The following is an 18,221-nucleotide window of genomic DNA, read 5'->3' as shown; positions in this document are numbered from 1 at the left end:
GCATAAGCAATGTGGAGTGGCCAGATTTGCAGATGACACCAAATTATTCAGGATGGTGAGAGTCAAAGCAGGTTGTTAAGAGCAAGGGATCTCTCCAAATTGAGTAAATAGGAAACAAAATGGCACATGAGGTTCAATGTACGTTTTGTAATTTGGAGCAAAAGAACTTTATCATACATACACTGATGTGACCTTAAGTAGTGCTGATTATCCAAAAAAGAGATTTTAGGGTCAGGATGGACAGCTTAATGAAAACATTGACTAATAAACTGTGGTAATGAAGAAATCAAATGCCATGCTGGGGATTATTAGGAATAGGACTGAAAACAAAATTACTAGTCTATAGAAATGCCCTTGTATAAATCAATGGTGTGGCCATATCTGGAATTCTCTGTGCTGTCCTGTTCTCTATCTCAAAAAGGACATATATGGCAGCTTGATATGCTAACATAGATGCTCTTCTAGGCTCTACAGCAAAACTGTATAGAGTAACATTCCACCGTGCCTTTTCCTCATCTGGTCACTGTACTTTAGCTGGATTTCAGGGACTTGTTCTTCCCTAACCTGTTTTATTAGCAGCATACAATCATGCTAGGGGTTCCCAAAGTGAGAGCCTCCAGATGTTGCTGAACTACAACCCCCATCAGCCCCAGCTACAATTTATTGTGGCTGAGGATTATGGGAGCTGTAGTTCAGCAACATTTGGAGGCTCCCAGTTTGGGAACCACTGAACCATGCTATCTGTAATCACTATTCCTAACCCAAGTATTTGGAATGTATCATGCCCCATGTGAAAATCTTAGCTTTGGTATTTGAATTGCTAAAGGTGTGTGTGTGTGTGTGTGTGTGTGTGTGTGTGTGTGTGTGTGTGTGTGTTTTGCAACAGTCTTCCATACAAAGGCAGAGCCATGCCCCAACATGAGAAACTAGTTACAGCAGGCTGGCAGGGTGGGAACTATTTGCACAATGCTGCCAGAACTATGGAAGTGTTAGGTCCTTTCAAAAGCCCCATAGTAAATGCCATCTGATACTCTAGGACCTATTTGTCGCCTTAGTTGCAGCTAAAAGATTTCCTGGGAAAAAAGGGTCTCTTTGGATGCGAGTTTTGAATGTGCTCAAAACAATTTAACTTGGCCTCTGTATATTACAGGATTTCCCCATTGTTGCCTCACGGAGAATATTTTTCTTAGGGAAATAAATCAGCTATTCTCTTTCCAGTCTCCTCACAGTATCATGTTGATAAGAGCTCTTAAATATTCGCAAAAGATGGCGCTCAGTTCAAGTTGAAATTTTTCAAAGAACAGAGCCTATTTGTTCAATTTCAACTTCTAAGCTTCTAAATCCCAGAAGAAATTAAATGAGGCGCCTAGAGCTATGACAGCCTGTGATGTTGATTTGCTGCAGATGTCACCTTTAATATCATGCACATCAAATGGATGTGATTTCTAGTGTAATGTGGTGCCTTCACTGCAGGAGCAATTCTGAATTTAGGGAAAACTGTGAAAAAGGTATGGTGGGTAATAGCTTGCATTCAGTCTCATTAAACACCAAGTGTGAAGTTATAGGCAGGAGATATGGGGCTTGTATTGCTATGCCTTAAATGCCCTTGTGTATTTGGTTGATCTGACCCTTACAGGAGAAATCTTATTGGAGCTTTGGGTAGGTGTGGGTGCATCCTTTGCCTCTGTATTCTCATCAGCAGTTGGTTTTGCCTCAGTACTATGGGCTAGGTTTAACAAAGAAGGTTCTGTGAAGAAGGTTAGATTGTTCAATCTATTTGATAGGGAAGGTGTTTTAAAGCTAATAGCAGCTGCTCTTCTTCCTCCTATCAGCCCATTGATGCATAAGGCTAGCTTTTGGTGTGTCGGATAAAAGCATCTCCTTTCTCTTGTTGCTTCCCTTTTCAGATAATATGATCTCTCTTCACCATTCTTCCTTTCTTTACTTTTCTGAATCAAAGCCTTTAGTTTTTGACACAGGAAGAGAATTGATGATGCAACTAGATGCCTTTATAATTGTAGTATTTTCTAGGTATTGGGGAGGAAGCAAAGCGACCCACGAGGCCTTTTGTGAATTGCTGGATGAACAACATAGTACAGTTCCTTCTCTGTGTGCTAGGAAGGAGTCCGTTGCTTGGCAATTAGGTAAAGCTTGGAGCATAAAAGAATAAAACTACTGTCTCTCCCTCTTACAGATCCTGCTGACTGAAGAGTTTGTGGAAAGAATGCTGGAAGACCTAGAAGATCTGAATTCTCCAGAGGAAGTAAGTCTAATACCCAAGGGGACTCTTTCTATATTTAGCTGCTTAATTTGCTTAGGTTTTTGGTTTGATGGCCTGATTTCTTGGCTATAAATTCAGGACTCAGTTTTTTCTGCTATTGTTGCCCAGGCCCTGAAAGTCCTTTGTAGGACAGGGTGACCACTCCCGGATTAGGGAAGTGCACAAAGTGCTTTGGCACCTCTATTCCAAAGTGCCGAAACTCGTCAAGCTTCCCCCACTGAATCGTTTCAGTGGGAGCAAGCCAACATTTTAAGAGGAGGAAAGTAAGTTTTACCTGCTCCTCCATGCCCCCGCCCCCAGCTTCCCCAGCATGGCGCTGTCAGGAGTAAACAACCCGCTGGCAGCTGCAGGGCTGCTCCCAGCAGCCCGCGAGAAGGGTCGGCACAGAAATAGTGTCTGAGCATGGTGTTGCTGACCACTCCAGATGACATCCACACATGTTCAGACACAATTTCCATGCTGACCCTGCCTGTGGGCTGCTGGGAGCAGCCCCGCTGCTGCAGGCAGGTTTTTTAATCCCGTCAGTGCCATACAGGGGCAGCAGAGGGGCCATGGAGGAGCAGGTAAGACCTGCTTTCCTCTTCTTAAAGCACTCACTCTCCACCTTCTGGGATATGTACAAAACACTTTGTGCACATCCCTACCCAGGATTATGTGGCCAGAGCAACTGAGGTTGGCAAAGCTGTTTTTGCATTGATGTACATCACTTTACACATTATTTACACTGATCCTTATGTTGCATATTGTCTCTTTTTCATCCAAGTAGGGGGCACACAAAAGATATTTGCAAAAGTCTACCACTCCCCATCAGGCTGGTTTTGAGCTTCCAGGGAACTGTGCAGTCCCTCAGCTAGCTCACAAAACTTTGGAGCTGTCTTACCCCTGAACTTGTGTGACCAAGCTCATGTAAGCTTCCCACTGAGACTGAATAAAGCTTAGGCACAGTCCCTTTTACATCCATTTTGTAAGCCGCACCTCCCCATCATATGACTGTAGTTAAGGCTGGGGTCAGGGGCGGAGCCATCATTGTGCAAATAGGTTCAAAGAATCTGGGCCACCAATGGAAAGGACTGCTGAAGCCCGCAGGGGTGTGTGGCTTGGTCTTCAGAAGAGCCCGGAGTGCATTCCCCCTGCCCACACCCAGTCTTCAGAGAGTCCTGACCAAGCTCTTGGAGTTCACTCGGGGCTAGCCATGAATGTCACTGGAGATGCTACTGGGTGGGGCCGGACCCAGGCTGCTGTTCGGCTGGCTCCACGCCTGACTGGGGTGAAGCTAGAGTGGAGCTTTGTAATGTGAACAAGGGGGAGAACTTAAGAGTATATAGAAAACTCTGCCTATGCTTTATCTCATGTAGGTCAGATAACCTTTTCACACTAGCAGACGGATAGCAGAGCTCCTTGGCTCCTAAGACCAAGTTGGGACCAAGGCACAACGTTCCTGAGGGTTAGCTCAGAGATTGCACAGTTCCCTGGAGGCTTCTAACCAGCCTTTTTAGGGGCTTTTGCACACTTCTTTCTCTTGTCCAGAACTTGGACAAAATTAGACAGCATTTCAAGGGGCAGTCCAAAGCTCACCCAAGAATGACGGTGCTTTTTGATGACGACAAAAATGAAAACAAAACTAAAAAGACTTGTTTTAGTCAGCACTGACACTTAACCCACTGAAGTTGTTAACCATTGCAAAACAAAACATTCTTGTCATGCCCTTTTGCTCCTATGCATAGTATCGTGCACACATTAAGTATGCAAACATTTTCACACATACACTTGAGTCCATGCGCATTCCCCTGGCTCAGAAATATTTGTTAACAATTATATCTACTACAATCACTTAATATATTCATACAGCATCCACAAGGCTTCTTCGATCTTGCTTATTCACCTGTGTTCGTTTGCGTGTGCGCGCTCTCTCGCTCTCCCTCTCCCTCTCCCTCTCTTACGTTCCCACTCACACTCCACAGAAAACATAGTCCCAGGTTTCACCCCTGGATTTAAGGGCAAACTGAATCCATTTGCTAGAGAATGTTGAGGAGGGGAGGCAGAGGGGAGGAGTATTATGGTTTTACCTTGTTCTTTTTAATGAAGGATGGATTTATTTATTTATTTATTAAAGCTCCTTTAACTGAAGATCTCTTCAGCTCTGTTTCAGTTGGGGGCGGAGGGCAACAGGTAGCAACTTTCTCTCCTTGTGACTAGGTGGCTTATGCTCAGCGATGTTTCCCTTGCTGTTGAGTCTGTCCAGTCAGGCTAAGGTAGGGGTAGGCTGGATCTCATCACTGGCCAGCCAATCAGGAGGAGAGGAGGAATGTTGCCTGATACACCTTGCCCCTCCTCTCTTGGAGAGGACCCATCTTGTGTGAAACTGAGAAGAGTTTTCTAATCGGCCAACAACATGCCAGGGAGGTGGGAGGAAGAGAGCACAGAGTGAGCTGTTGCCCAGCCAGCAGGCCCTCCCTCAGAGGCCCAGAGACTCTTGTGTCCCGTGTACCCCCACAGCCACCTTTGTTCATTATAGCTTACCCTGAGCTCAAAATCACCCTTTGAGTTTGGGGCAGAGAGGTCCTTGGACGTTTCTGGCCTGCTATTTTTGCCTGCAGTGACTTTGTGGGAGGAGTTTATTCCTATTTTGTTTTCTTGTTTGACTACCCTCTTTCACATGTGCGGCACCACTACCTCCAATAGGATGTTTCTATAGTTTTTATATCCAGGAACAAACATATCCCAGGAAGTGTTCCCTCTAAAGCATGCGTGATCACAAGTGCTTTTTATGTCCACTCAGTTAATTTTAGATCCCACTCAGGCTAAATTGGGAGGGTCCCACTCTGAACGCACATGCATACACACTGCCTTGATACTGCCACCAAGAACAAAACTAATTCTGCACAGAGATTTTAAAAAAATTAGAGAGGACACTGATCCTAGGTGCTCTATTCACCTAGCTCCTTGGGTTTTTCCATAAAGCTTTGTTGCTACGGTTTCCTTGTGCTTTCAGAACTCTCTCTGAGCTACTGCAACATATGTTACATGGAGCTGCTCTTGAAAAGTGTCAGGAAACTTCAGGAGGTGCAGAATGCAGCCATTAAGTGGCTGCTGTTCTCTTACACCATATAACACCAGTATTGCCCCATCTGCACTGACTGCCAATACGTTTCCAGGCTCATTTTAAAATGCTGGTCATAACCTTTACAATTCTAAATGACTTTGACCCAGGATACCCACTTTCTAAGATCATCTGGAGAGGCTCTCCTGCATGTTCCACCACCAGCTGAAGTATGGCTGAGGCACCTTCTCTGTGGCATGTGGAGTTCATTGCCTGGGAGATCTGTCTATACACTACTCCTGCCACAGAATTATTTTTACTCCATCTGGAAACATATCTGTTCAGGTTGACTTTAATCTTGGCTGATGCTTTTATGGCTTTGTTTTTCATACTTCACTTTTAGGAATGTGTGTGATTCCTTTGTGTTGAATAATATGATTATACAGGTGAAACTCGGAAAATTAGAATATCGTGCAAAAGTCCATTAATTTCAGTAATGCAAATTAAAAGGTGAAACTGATATATGAGACAGACGCATTACATGCAAAGCGAGATAAGTCAAGCCTTAATTTGTTATAATTGTGATGATCATGGCGTACAGCTCATGAAAACCCCAAATCCACAATCCCAGAAAATTAGAATAATACATGGAACCAAGAAGACAAGGATTGTAGAATAGAACAGTATCGGACCTCTGAAAAGTATAAGCATGCATATGTATTCAGTACTTGGTTTGGGCCCCTTTTGCAGCAATTACTGCCTCAGTGCGGCGTGGCATGGATGCTATCAGCCTGTGGCACTGCTGAGGTGTTATGGAAGACCAGGATGCTTCAATAGCGGCCTTCAGCTCTTCTGCATTGTTTGGTCACATGTCTCTCATCCCTCTCTTGGCAATGCCCCATAGATTCTCTATGGGGTCAGGTCAGGCGAGTTTGCTGGCCAATCAAGCACAGTACACTGTATACTTTTCAGAGGTCCGATATTGTTCTATTTTACAATCCTTGTCTTCTTGGTTCCATGTAATATTCTAATTTTCTGGGATTGTGGATTTGGGGTTTTCATGAGCTGTACACCATGATCATCACAATTATAACAAATTAAGGCTTGACTTATCTCGCTTTGCATGTAATGCGTCTGTCTCATATATCAGTTTCACCTTTTAATTTGCATTACTGAAATTAATGGACTTTTGCACGATATTCTAATTTTCCGAGTTTCACCTGTATGTACTTTTTAAAACTAATTATTAGTGTTTGGCTGCTTTGTTAGCTGTCCTGAATGCTTTCAGAAAGATGGGATATACGTTTTTATACAGATACCTAAAATATATATTTGTTTTAATTGTTTTTATGTTATTGTTAACCGCCCAGAGATGAAAGTTTGGGCAGTATACAAGTTAGATAAATAATATATAAGCTCTTTCACTCTGAATTTTCAGCATCTTGTGAACTTTGCACATGTGGCAGCACCTGAAGCCTTGTGTACATGACACAGTGAGGGTAGAAAAAGTCTCTAAATCCATTCTCTTATCCTATTTAAGCAAGCACAAAATAATTTGAGCGGAGTTAGGTGAAGTAGGAGGAGAACTAAGTAGGAGATGGAATATGAAGGGCATGTGGTAGAAATAAGAATAATACTTGGGTAATCTTCTGGCCCACAGCAACTTGTTGAAAAGATGTGCTTATTTCCTGTTAACCCAAAAACCTGGCTTGTCTTTAACAGTATTCTTTCATTTACTTTGCATGTACTTAGCCCATGTGCTTTGTCTAAGCCCATGTGCTTTGCATGGGTTTAGACAAATTCATGGAGGACAGATCTATCAATGACTACTAGTCTGGTGGCTATAGGCCACCTCCAGCCTCAAAGGCAAGATGCCGCTATATACCAGTTGCAGGGGAGCCACTGCAGGAGAGCATGCCCTCACCTCTTACCTGTGGGCTTCTCAAAAGCATCTGATGGGCCAGTGTGTGTGAAACAGGATGCTGGACTAGATAAGCCTTGGGCCTGATCCAGCAGGGCTGTTCTTATGATGTTAATCTTAGTGAGGCATGTTAACCAACTATCTTCATTGCCTTTTAGTTCAAACTTCCAAAGGAGTATAGTTGGCCTGAAAAGAAACTGAAAGTCTCCATCTTGCCTGATGCTGTGTTTGACAACCCACTCCATTAAAGCCAACTGACACCCGCAAGCAACAACTTACTGTATGCTTCCCAGTGACTCATGGGATAATTAATGCAGTAAAAGCTCTTCCTGCAAAAGAGATGTTGCTGCATAACCACTGCAAACAGAGAAGGGGTTACTCAACAGCAGTCCCACCAGAACTGATCTTCGGGTACCTGGCTTTCTCCTTTTCATCACAGCTGAACTTTGAAAACTCTGCATATGAATGAATGTGTGAGAGACAAAGAGAGAGTGAGAGAGAAGTATTTAACTATGAATTGTTATTTCCCAAATTAGCTGGCTCCAGACCTCCCTGCTGCCTTTGCTCAGGGTTAATGTGCCTCATCTGCCTTCTTTCACCACACATTTTTTAGGTGTAAACATACAATCCACTGATTTGAAGTGTGGTCTTTAACTCCAGAATTCATTTGTTAGTCAGACTTCTTATGATATAGCATTTCCCCTCTTTCCCCACCCCACACTTAAACTGAGGAAATATTGATCTGCTGTGATGTTATGTACTGGGACCTGTGTCATCAGGAGAGTCATGGTCTCTTTGACTGCCATTGGCTGAGCTACTGTGATGTCATGGAGGGACTGTCCTACCTTGGGCCAGATTAGTTCTGAGGCCTATGATTATTCAATTTGAGATCAAACCCCTCAGTTGACTCACCCTAGAGAAGAAATGACTCATGACCGAAGTACTGTTTAAGTGCAGTGTTGCAAAAAAGCCTGATCCTATGCATAATTACTCAAAAGGAAGTCCATCTCTTTTCATTGGCACTCACTGCCAGGTAAGTGTGCATAGGATTGTAGCTATAAGCACACCTGCATATGTCATGGGACTATGGGTCAAAAAGAAGAGAAAAGCCCTCTTCTATGATAAGATTAAAAATAAGTAATCTCTCACATGGCCACCAGGTAACTGGGTGATCCGATTTTATAGGTTTTTCTCCTTGGGCTATGGCAGAAAGCCATCCTTTCATACAGATATAGAGGAATTATTGGACTTATTTTTTTTTCTTGGTACAGCCATTGTGTCCGTTTTCTTATAAACAGGAAAAGATCCCTAAGTTAAGAGATCTAACAATCCGTAAGTTAAGAGAGCCCGCTATTTTCAAGGCTGTTTTCAGATAAGGCTTTAATTTTATCATGAGCAGGGGATCCAATACAGAGAAACCTTTCCTGCACTTGTTTTCCAGATCAAAGGCTTTGAGCAAAAATAGCAGCTTTGCTAACACCGCTTTTAAAAATGAGGAGCCATTCCAAACCCCAAATATTTAGCTGTCCTCGTGTATCATATCAGCCAAAACAAGGGTGCTTTTTTTTTTTTAACTTTTTATTCCTTAAGATAATTGGCATCCTTGGCCTACATGCTTCCAAGGAATTGAGCCACTGGTGATGCCCTTGAAACAAAAGGCTGGAGCAAGTGTAGGCATATATGCATTGGACGCCTTTTATAGAGCCCCTCCCCAAGGGAGTATGCTGTCTTCCACAAACTCCCTATCCAAATCCTAGGAGTCTCATCTTTTACTTGAAAGTAAGATTTGGGCTGGCATGGTACCCCAGTTCTGATATTTAGGGATCACAAGGCAAAATGATTTTGCAAGTCACACATAGATTATTACATTTTGGAAGGTTATTATGAGACTGTAGTAAGTACAATACAAAGTATATGCTAATGTCTGCAGAATTGACTGATTACTAATGTCAAATTGACTAAGCGCGGAACATTGCAAAGTTCAAGTGGGCCTAACCTCTGCATGCCCCAGTGGAACTGTAAAGGGAGGTTCTGTTTATGACAGAAATCTTTTAGCAGTCCCTTGGTGTGCTCTCATTCACATGTTACTGCCAGATACCATGCATATTTTCCCCACCATAGTCATCCTATTGGGCCTAGTTTTCACAAACAGCAGTGAAAGCAGTAAAACTGTTTCTCAATTGTACTGTTTTCAGACTGCAGTGGAATCCTGCATGATTGAATGGTCCTCCGTACCCACAAAAACAAATACCTGCACATAGAAACCTGGCGTGTCAGGAATATGACTAGGTTAGAACCCTTCTGTACAGGGAGGTGGTTGTATGGAGGAGCATTCAGCCATGTGGGCCTTTAAGATTTGCTCCCAGCAACTAAAATCCCTCAGAGCCTGTGGAACTGTTTTGGGGACAGTTTATCTTGCAAATTGTGGGCTCTGTTGTCGTCCTCTAGATCAGGGATTCTCAACATTGTGTCTCCAGTTGTTATTGGACTTCAACTCCCATAATCCCCAGTCCCAGTGGCCTTTGGTTGGGGATTATGGGAGTTGAAGTCCAATATCATCTGAGGACCCAACATTGAGAATCCCTGCTCTAGATACCCTAGTGAGGCTTTATGCAGCCACACTGTGCCATCCTTCTTTCTGGTTGACCTCTCAGTCCCTTTTCAGACAGAATGTGATGCTGAACTACAAAATCATTGTGGATTTCTCAGGAAGGATTTGTGAGCTGGAGACCAGGCCGGTGTCTACTGAAGCTTATGATAGTTTGCTGCAAAATCCACATGGACTCTGCCATAATGGTTTTTAATGTTTTGTCCTGCATGATAATTCCTTTGTGGAGGAAAACAATTGGCCTTAAGTGTCTTTATTTAAACTTTAAAAATGACTCTCATGTGACTTGCAGAGAGACCATTCAGGTTTAATATCTGCCTGAAACTATCCACAAATGAATGTTTTGGCAAATCAAAGGTAAGGTGCCTGATGTGTATTTGTTTAATAAGTAACACTTTATGGCGGGTTCTGCTGGAATCTCTTATTTTCAGCTACCCAGAGGAAACTCTCTCTCTTACTGTATATCAGTGTGTATATATAGTATATCAGTAACTTTTCATGGGCAAGATCTCGGGCACTGCGGGCAGTTGTGCTAACTGTTTGCTTTTTCCCCTAAGAGGAGAAAGGAAAAGTTTGCTTTGCATTCTTGCTCTCTGCCTTCTAGTTACTGAAGGGGTTTACAGGAAACTGGAGCTTTGACTGCTCTTTGGTTGGTCTGCACCTGCTGCTTAATCCCTTCAGCACCTGGAGCTGTAAACACCCTTCCTGGGTTGCCGCAACAATTATTAACTTTCAGTGCAGCTGTTGCACTAGTCATGTGCCAGGATGGTCCTAACCCAGCCACCAAACCAAATGGCCCCAAAAGGGCCATTCCAGAGGATTTGCTATCAAAGTCTGAAACAGACAGTAAGTGAGCATAATACAGAGGGGCCGTGCAAGTCTGAATGAGAACCTTGATCAGGTGGAGCGCAAGCTCTAAGTATAGGAAGAAAAACGCAATCCTTCTGCTGCATGTGGCTGCGCTCAGAAGAGCTGAGCCCTCTAAAAGCAATGTATATAATACAAAGAGCTCTAGCTTTACTCCTTGGGATCTTCCCACAGGATTGGAACTCAAGGTTCCTCCACGGCACTGGAATGCAAACCTACATAAACACAGGAGCCTCTCTGCTCTGAAAAGTGCATTCACTGTGCAGTCTGATGCACAAATTCGGGGAGAACAAGTTTTGCCACTTTGAAGCAGAAGGGGCTGCACAGAATACTGTTTGGTTAGGCACAGCCCAGCAGAAACATGAAGGAAAGAAAGGGAAGAACCAAACTTTCCAGGAATTCGGCATTTGCTGCTGAGTCATGTAGATGTATCATTTGAAGAGTGATGGTAGGAGGAAGCTACACTCACCTCGTAGGACAAAAATATTGTGCTGGCTCCTGCTTTTGTGTCTGTAAGCAGCCTGTACTACACACAACCTCATGTGTTTTTCTGTGTAAATCTGAACCTGGTTTCTTTATCAAGTCAGAAAGTGGTGGACAAAGGCTCTGTAGCATGTTGTGTACTGCACTTGAACAATCCTTTTGGATTGTATATGGTGGAAGTATAAGGGTACCCCTTTTGGCAGATGAAACCCTGGGTTTCAATCGGCATAGTTGCCGTTAGACTTCAGTGGTGCTATAGGGATTATTCCGTCATCCCATCCCACTCTGTTTTTCCAGCAATACGAGAAAGCCTTAAACTGCTTTAAAGGAAAATCCTTTACACATGATCCATACACATGAAAGCAAGGGAAGTAAGGGTCAGGGAGCAAATGTAGTTGCAGAAGCTTTTTAATGCCTTATGGCAAAAATGTGTTAGTATTTAACATTGTTCCCTACCCCTAGCACCATTGTAATGTATAGGAAGAGAGAGAATAGCTTCATATTATGGAAGTCCTATCTTGCGATGGTGTTTCTTTCCCCATCTTTCCTTGTTCTGCTTTTCCAAATGCTCTTTTGGTGAGCATCCAAAATATCAAAAAGTAAATGAGCCTGTAGCTAACGTAAGTTTTAAAAAGATCCCTTGCTGACCTGCCTTTCAGGCAGCAACTAACCTTATGGGCATTATGCACTTTGCTGCCTCTTCATTTAATATAAATCTTCTCAAATTGCTTACAGTCCATAAAATCATAATAAGTGGTACATTAGTTTTGTAGCATCATTCCAAGGCTGCCATAGAGGTGCACCTTTCCTCCTTTCAGCCAACCAGCAAATAAGAATGTTGGAGAAATATTTCCCAAAAACCCTTTTCAATCTTCCTCCTTCATGATTCACTGCTGAAATTTTAAGTCTCTGATAACAGAATAATATAATACAATGAAAGCCAGTGTGTAGATTAAATGTTTAAGGGCTCCATCAGATGCATTTTAATTTCAGTAAACTAAAAGCTCTATCATAGAATTTAACCACCAGTGAATATGGTACTGCAAACATTTTCTTCTCCTCTCTGATGTTTCCCATCATCTTTCCTAGTGAGGGTGGAAATCAACATGGCTACTATTGTTTTCTTCCCCCAAGGCCTTGATGGCAAAGGTCTGAATTCATCACTGCTCTTCTACATAATGGAGAGTGGGGAGGATGATAGGGTGGGCCCTACTGAGGATGTTAGGATAGTGTAGGCCCTGCAGTAAGTGAGGATGGCTGCTGTCAGCCCTGATTAATATTCTGGGAAGACACAGGCATGTGCAACTGTCTTACAGGGCTTGTTGGCTCAGGTTTAAGTTGAGTATCCCTTTCACTAGTTTCTCTTCTCCATACAGAACAGAATCTCAATTCTGTATAAAAACTTCACCTACCTTCGGGAAAACAAAACCTATTTAAGTGATAGAACCAGTGAGTTAATTCAAAAGGTCCTGTGCTCTGATTGCTGATTAACTCCGCAGTGCGAGACCTTGCCCAGTCTTTTATCCTGGCTTTCCCGGAACAGCATTTTACAATTTAAACGGTACCAAACTGCCATTATGAAAAGAAAGCAACCCAAAATCATGAGCTTCATGGCCTAAGCCCCATCCTTAGCACTTGTTTTATGTGCTGGACCCTGGGGAAGAGCGTGAGACGAATGCAGTACTAGCATTCCATTCTAGCAGATCTGAAAGTCGCTGTAGCTAAAAACAGTAGACGAGAGTTTTAAATTGAATAAACTCATATGGTATCACACTCCAAACAGAAGGACCACCTTTCTTTCTTTCAGCTGTTTTATTTCCATAGGAACCAGAGTTCACTGTTGAAGCAGGGGATTTTACTAACTGCTTTTGTTTTTTAAGGGATGCAGCAGCTCTTGTTGGTTGTTACTATAGTTCTATATTTTGGATGGCTGTAGTGCTAGCAAACTTTGGACAAAATGAGTTATCTTTGGAGAAGCTACTCCTTAGACCTGCTCAACTTTTAACTCTGACTGCTGAGGCTGCTTTGACCAAGCTTCAGCTGAGATGAACTGTTTCTGCAGGTCATCTGTGTGTGTGCGTGTGTGTGTGCGATTCTTGTTCCTTTACAAAAATGTTACGGACACTGCAGAAACTGTCTGAAAAAGGCTTGCCATTCCTGCAGTCAGATTTTCAGTACTTTGTAGTATGCCTTTTTTCTACCCAAAAAAAAAAAAAACCCCAACCCAATTGAAACCTAAACTAGCAGAGGTTTTTAAAATATTTTATATTAGTTTCTAATGTGTATATTCTTACATTATCACAGTGCTGGTATGTTCACCTGCACAAAACTACTTTTTGTAATATTTTTGTGAATCACAAAACGTTTTTTCCCTCCTGTGTATTCAAAGTGCATTAAACTTGTTTGCATAGTTGCGTCTTGTGTGCATTTATGGAGTGATTGCAGAACTGATAAATGAGGCCTTATTCTCTCACTCTTGTTTAACTTTCTCGTTCCAGCCGTTCTTTACAAGTTGCAGCCAGGCTGAGGGGGAGGGGAGCTTTGTGTACACACATAACTGAAGAGGCCAGGCCCCAACATTTCCTTATCAACAGCCCTCTGATGTGGTCTGTTCTCTTTTTCACACAGTGTGATCTGCCTCAGGAAAAGGTTTGCATTATTAATTGCCATAGCATTACTCCCACCCACCCACCCAAAGTGCTTTGCAGTCTTTGTCACTTTCATCCTCACAGCCACCCTTGCTGCTATGCATATTTTTTAGTATGCATTTATCCCACTTTGGCAGGTGTAGTTTGTAAAATAATAGGGACCCTCTGTTTCCCAGCTGTGGTAATGACCACTTATACTGTAATCAGAGTATGATTGGATGTTAGAGCTTGATAGTGACTTGTCTAAAGCCAAAAGGGTGTGCGGGTGTGTCATATATTTATTTTATTAATTCTATTTATCATCTGTATATGTATCCCTAGGCAGTGTACATAATTTAAAATACAAGTATAAAAGAAGAACAATGTTTACAAAATAAAAGAAGCAGTTTTTAAATTAACTAAAAGCTTGAGAAAACCGTTATGTCTTAAGGGACTCTTTAAAAGCAGCCAGAGATGGAGAAGCTCTTACTTTGACAGGGAGTCCATTCCAAAGCCCTAGGACAGTCACAGAGAAGGCCCGATCCTGAGTAGCCACCAAACAAGCCAGTGGCAACTGTAACCAGACTTCCCCGTTGTGTTCAAATCATATATAATGTATGTGTGTACAGATCTGTACAGTTATTTATACATTAAGTTGAATGCACATACAGCAGTACACTTCCTATACATACCATACATTTGAGGGACCTGTACCCAGGTTCACTCTAAAATGAATGCATGTACAGCCATTCACACAAAAACATGTATATATGTACAGACATCTGCATGCATGTTCAGCTTAATGTCTGAATAGGACTACACTTCTTGTGCATAGCTATTACTGCTATTTTTCCCTCTGTAGAAAAGGAGTGCCAAAAAGAGTGAAGGTGAGTACTATGAAATTTATAGGACCAAGTTCTCTTGTAAAATATCTGCTGAGTGCTTTAGGCTTTATAGAGTTTTGTTGTTATGATCACAGAAAAACCCTGATCTTCATACACTATAAAGTTGACACTCTGTGTAAACAAAAGCCTCTTGTTCAACAGCATATCAATTAAAATTAGGTCTTGAGGTTATCGGATAAGATTATCTGGGGCAGGCGGGGGGGCGGCATGATGAACATTTGCTAAAATATTGCTGAAATAACAATGCAGTAATTTTTCCACCAATACCCAACAACATTTGAATATTTTATAGAAATAAATTATTCTAAGATCCCAGAAAGGATTTATTGAATACAGTACTGTGAATAAGTAGTGAAGGAATGGATGGACTTGTATGTCACCTAACTATTTGGGGTTACAGACGTTCACTGTGACCTGTTCCTCTTCCTGCTCTGGAGAGAGCCTATCCCACAGCTAAGCTTCCTTTTTTCACTCTTACTGTCTGCTATAATGATCAAATGCAACAGAGGTAATTGCCCCAACATAAAAACTTACTTTGGGTTCAAGTGAAGCAGGTATGTACTACACTGCATTTATATTATGCATATACCCAGGTATGCCAGGAAGAAGACCATATTTTGCTGCCATTGGCCACAGATTTTTTGTGTAATGTATGGACTGTATTGTGCCACACTTCAGATAAACCAATGGCCCATCTATATGGATCCTTCTGTTTATCCCTTCCTTGCCTAGAATCGCTGTAGTTCCTCATCAAAACCAATCTCTCACTTTATTACACCCATTGCTTTCTGTTGATGAAAGTGTGCCTAGAGTGTGTTTTACGAGTGCCTTTGAAGGCCATCCTGCTCCCAGATGTTATGCACAAAGTCAATATCTAAAGCACCTGCTTTCACATTATTTTTGCAATGAAACAATATACCAGCCTGGTCTGCCCAATAGTGTCATTTTGATGACAACTTAAAATGACATTATTGCAGTGTCAACTAGAGCACAGTGTCTTCCAGTGTTTCTGGTTTGTACAGAAGATTCATCTGTGTTCCCAACAAGTTTCAGAAACCCAGTTGCCAGCCAGATCTGTAGTTACAGAAGAGCGGGATATAAATGTAATAATAATAATAATAATAATAATAATAATATAATATCATCCAAATTCTGAGCCTATGAATTGCAGCCTAGTGGGTTTGAAAGCTGAAAAAAGCTTGCCTGGAGGTGGATGGTTTTGCAGTTAACATGAGAAGTCACAAAGAAGTGCCTCTTGAGCTGCAATCCAGTGCATACCTGCGTAGGAGTAAGCCATATTGGACACAGTGGAACTTCTGAATAATGCATAAGACTGGACTGCTTTATGGTCATCTAAAGGAGATGAACAAGAGTGAGCTACTCTGTGCATTTGTAAGTACATGTAAATTGATGTTAGTCATCTGTGTCTCCAGTTTGAATCAACCAACTGCTGCTAGGCTGTAGCATGCACATGCTGGGGATTAGAGTCGGAGGATGATAGAGAGCCCATCCCACACACAGAGCTCCTTTTTTAACATTCAGAATGGAGGCAATGTTGCAAGTAAGTATTCAATACACTATCTGGGTTTGAGTCAGCATCCTCAAATTCACAAATTTAAGTGCTTTTTAAGATGAAAGTTTCCAGTCCAGGATGTGGAAGAGATCTTCACCTAGATGTTTCGCCAAGAGCTCTGTTTGTGGCTTTAGTCAATCCATTTTGTCAGACATCTGTAAAATGTCCTTGCCCTTACTGCTCATCTCTCCCCAATTTCCATTCCTTTCCCCTTTCCACTCACCAGGTAGTTCCCTAAAATTCCAAGTAAGATGCATAAAAATGTGAGTGGGGCCTTGCTAGCTCACACCAAAAGTCCAGCCTTCCATTCCTCACCCAGTGGCCAACCAAATGCTTCTGAGAAGCAAGACTCTGGGAATGCCCTCCCCTACTGCTCTTCCAGAGGTAGAATGCCTCTGACCATGGAGGTTCCATACAGTCACCATACCTAATATGAACTCTACATTAATTTAACCCCTTTTAAAGCCATCTTAGGTGGTGACCACACAAACATCCCTTGGCAGTGAATTCCATAAGTCAGGCATTATTAAATCCTTTCTCTTGTCTGTTAAGAATCTCTGGCAGTAAATTTGATTAATCTTTGACAGTCATTGGATGTCTCCAAGTTCCTGTATTATGAGAGGGAGAGAAACATTTCCACATTCTGCATTATATGTGTAATATTGTAAACCTCTATCCTTAGTCACCTTTCTTTCTTAAGCTAAAGAGTGCTTTTTAAGATGAAGTGCTTTAGCCCTTTCCTCATAGGGATTTTTTAATTATAGGACTAATAAAAACAGGCTAAACAGTATACAGGGCACAAATATATGTAGATTTGCTTCATTTGGATTAAGAGTTCTGTAACCAGAATAAATTTCATTTTGGTGCAAATTTGGAGGGGTGGGGATTTTGGGTGAACTCCAAGAATTTTCATATGCCACACAATATAATAGGTGGATACAGAAAGGGAGGCAGAATGTAAAAGGAAAAATGGAACAGTGATTTACAACTAATGTAATCTTGGGCTGCATTAAAAGAGGCATAGTGTCCAGATCACAAGAGATAATAGTTCCACTCTGTTCTGCACTGACCAGGCCTCACTTGCAATGCCATGTCCAGTTCTGGGCAACACATTTTAGGGATGTTGATGCACTGGAACAGGGTTGGAGAAGGACAGCAAAGATGATGAGGGCTCTGGAAACCGAGTCCTATATAGAATAGTTAAAGGAGTTGGGTATGTTTAGCTTAGAGAAGAGATGACTAAGAACCAGTTCAGATGAACACTGCCCAGCACACACAAGGCTGGGGATTCCTCAAGAGCATGCCTGGCCCGACATCACTGCAGGATATCCTGGCACATTATTGGGACATCCTTTAATCAGGCAGGATGTTCATCCGCATCACCCCCTTACTCGCACTCCAAAACGTCCTGCAGTGATGCCATAGGAACATAGGAAGCTGCCATATACTGAGTCAGACCATAGGTCCATCTAGCTCAGTATTATCTACACAGACTGGCAGCGGCTTCTCCAAGGTTGCAGGCAGGAATCTCTCTCAGCCCTTTCTTGGAGATGCCAGGGAAGGAACTTGGAACCTAGATGCTCTTCCCAGAGCGGTTCCATCCCCTGGGGGGAATATCTTACTGTGCTCACACATCAAGTCTCCCATATGCTACCAGGGCAGACCCTGCTTAGCTAAGGGGGAAAGTCATGCTTGCTGCCACAAGACCAGCTCTCCTCTCCAGTGTGGGCATGCCCTCAGGGTATCCCTGGCCTTATATGTCAGGCTGGACATGCTCTCAGGGTTTCCCTAGCTTTATGTATCCTGGGCAGCAGTTAATATTAATCTGAACTCGCCCCAAGAGTGGGGCTATGATAGACATCTTCAAATATGCGAAGGACTGTCACATAGATGGAGAAGTGGACTTGTTTTCTGTT

General features: G+C 42.4%; 1 protein-coding gene across 3 annotated transcripts in view; it reads left to right on the top strand.

The window, feature by feature from the left end:
- The window catches only part of SUFU (SUFU negative regulator of hedgehog signaling), a 97,854-nt gene extending 84,244 nt beyond the window's left edge, over positions 1-13,610 (top strand). For all 3 annotated transcript variants that reach the window (XM_053312337.1, XM_053312336.1, XM_053312338.1), the window contains exons 11-12: positions 2,195-2,263; positions 7,401-13,610. In XM_053312337.1, the coding sequence (XP_053168312.1) occupies positions 2,195-2,263; positions 7,401-7,490 (159 nt within the window). In that variant the 3' untranslated portion in view covers positions 7,491-13,610. The remainder of the gene's footprint in view (positions 1-2,194; positions 2,264-7,400) is intronic.
- Positions 13,611-18,221: the final 4,611 nt, after the last annotated feature.

This window comes from Hemicordylus capensis, chromosome 3, assembly GCF_027244095.1.
Source record: "Hemicordylus capensis ecotype Gifberg chromosome 3, rHemCap1.1.pri, whole genome shotgun sequence".
Lineage (NCBI taxonomy): Eukaryota > Metazoa > Chordata > Lepidosauria > Squamata > Cordylidae > Hemicordylus > Hemicordylus capensis.
This window is presented reverse-complemented; position numbering and strand designations above follow the sequence as displayed.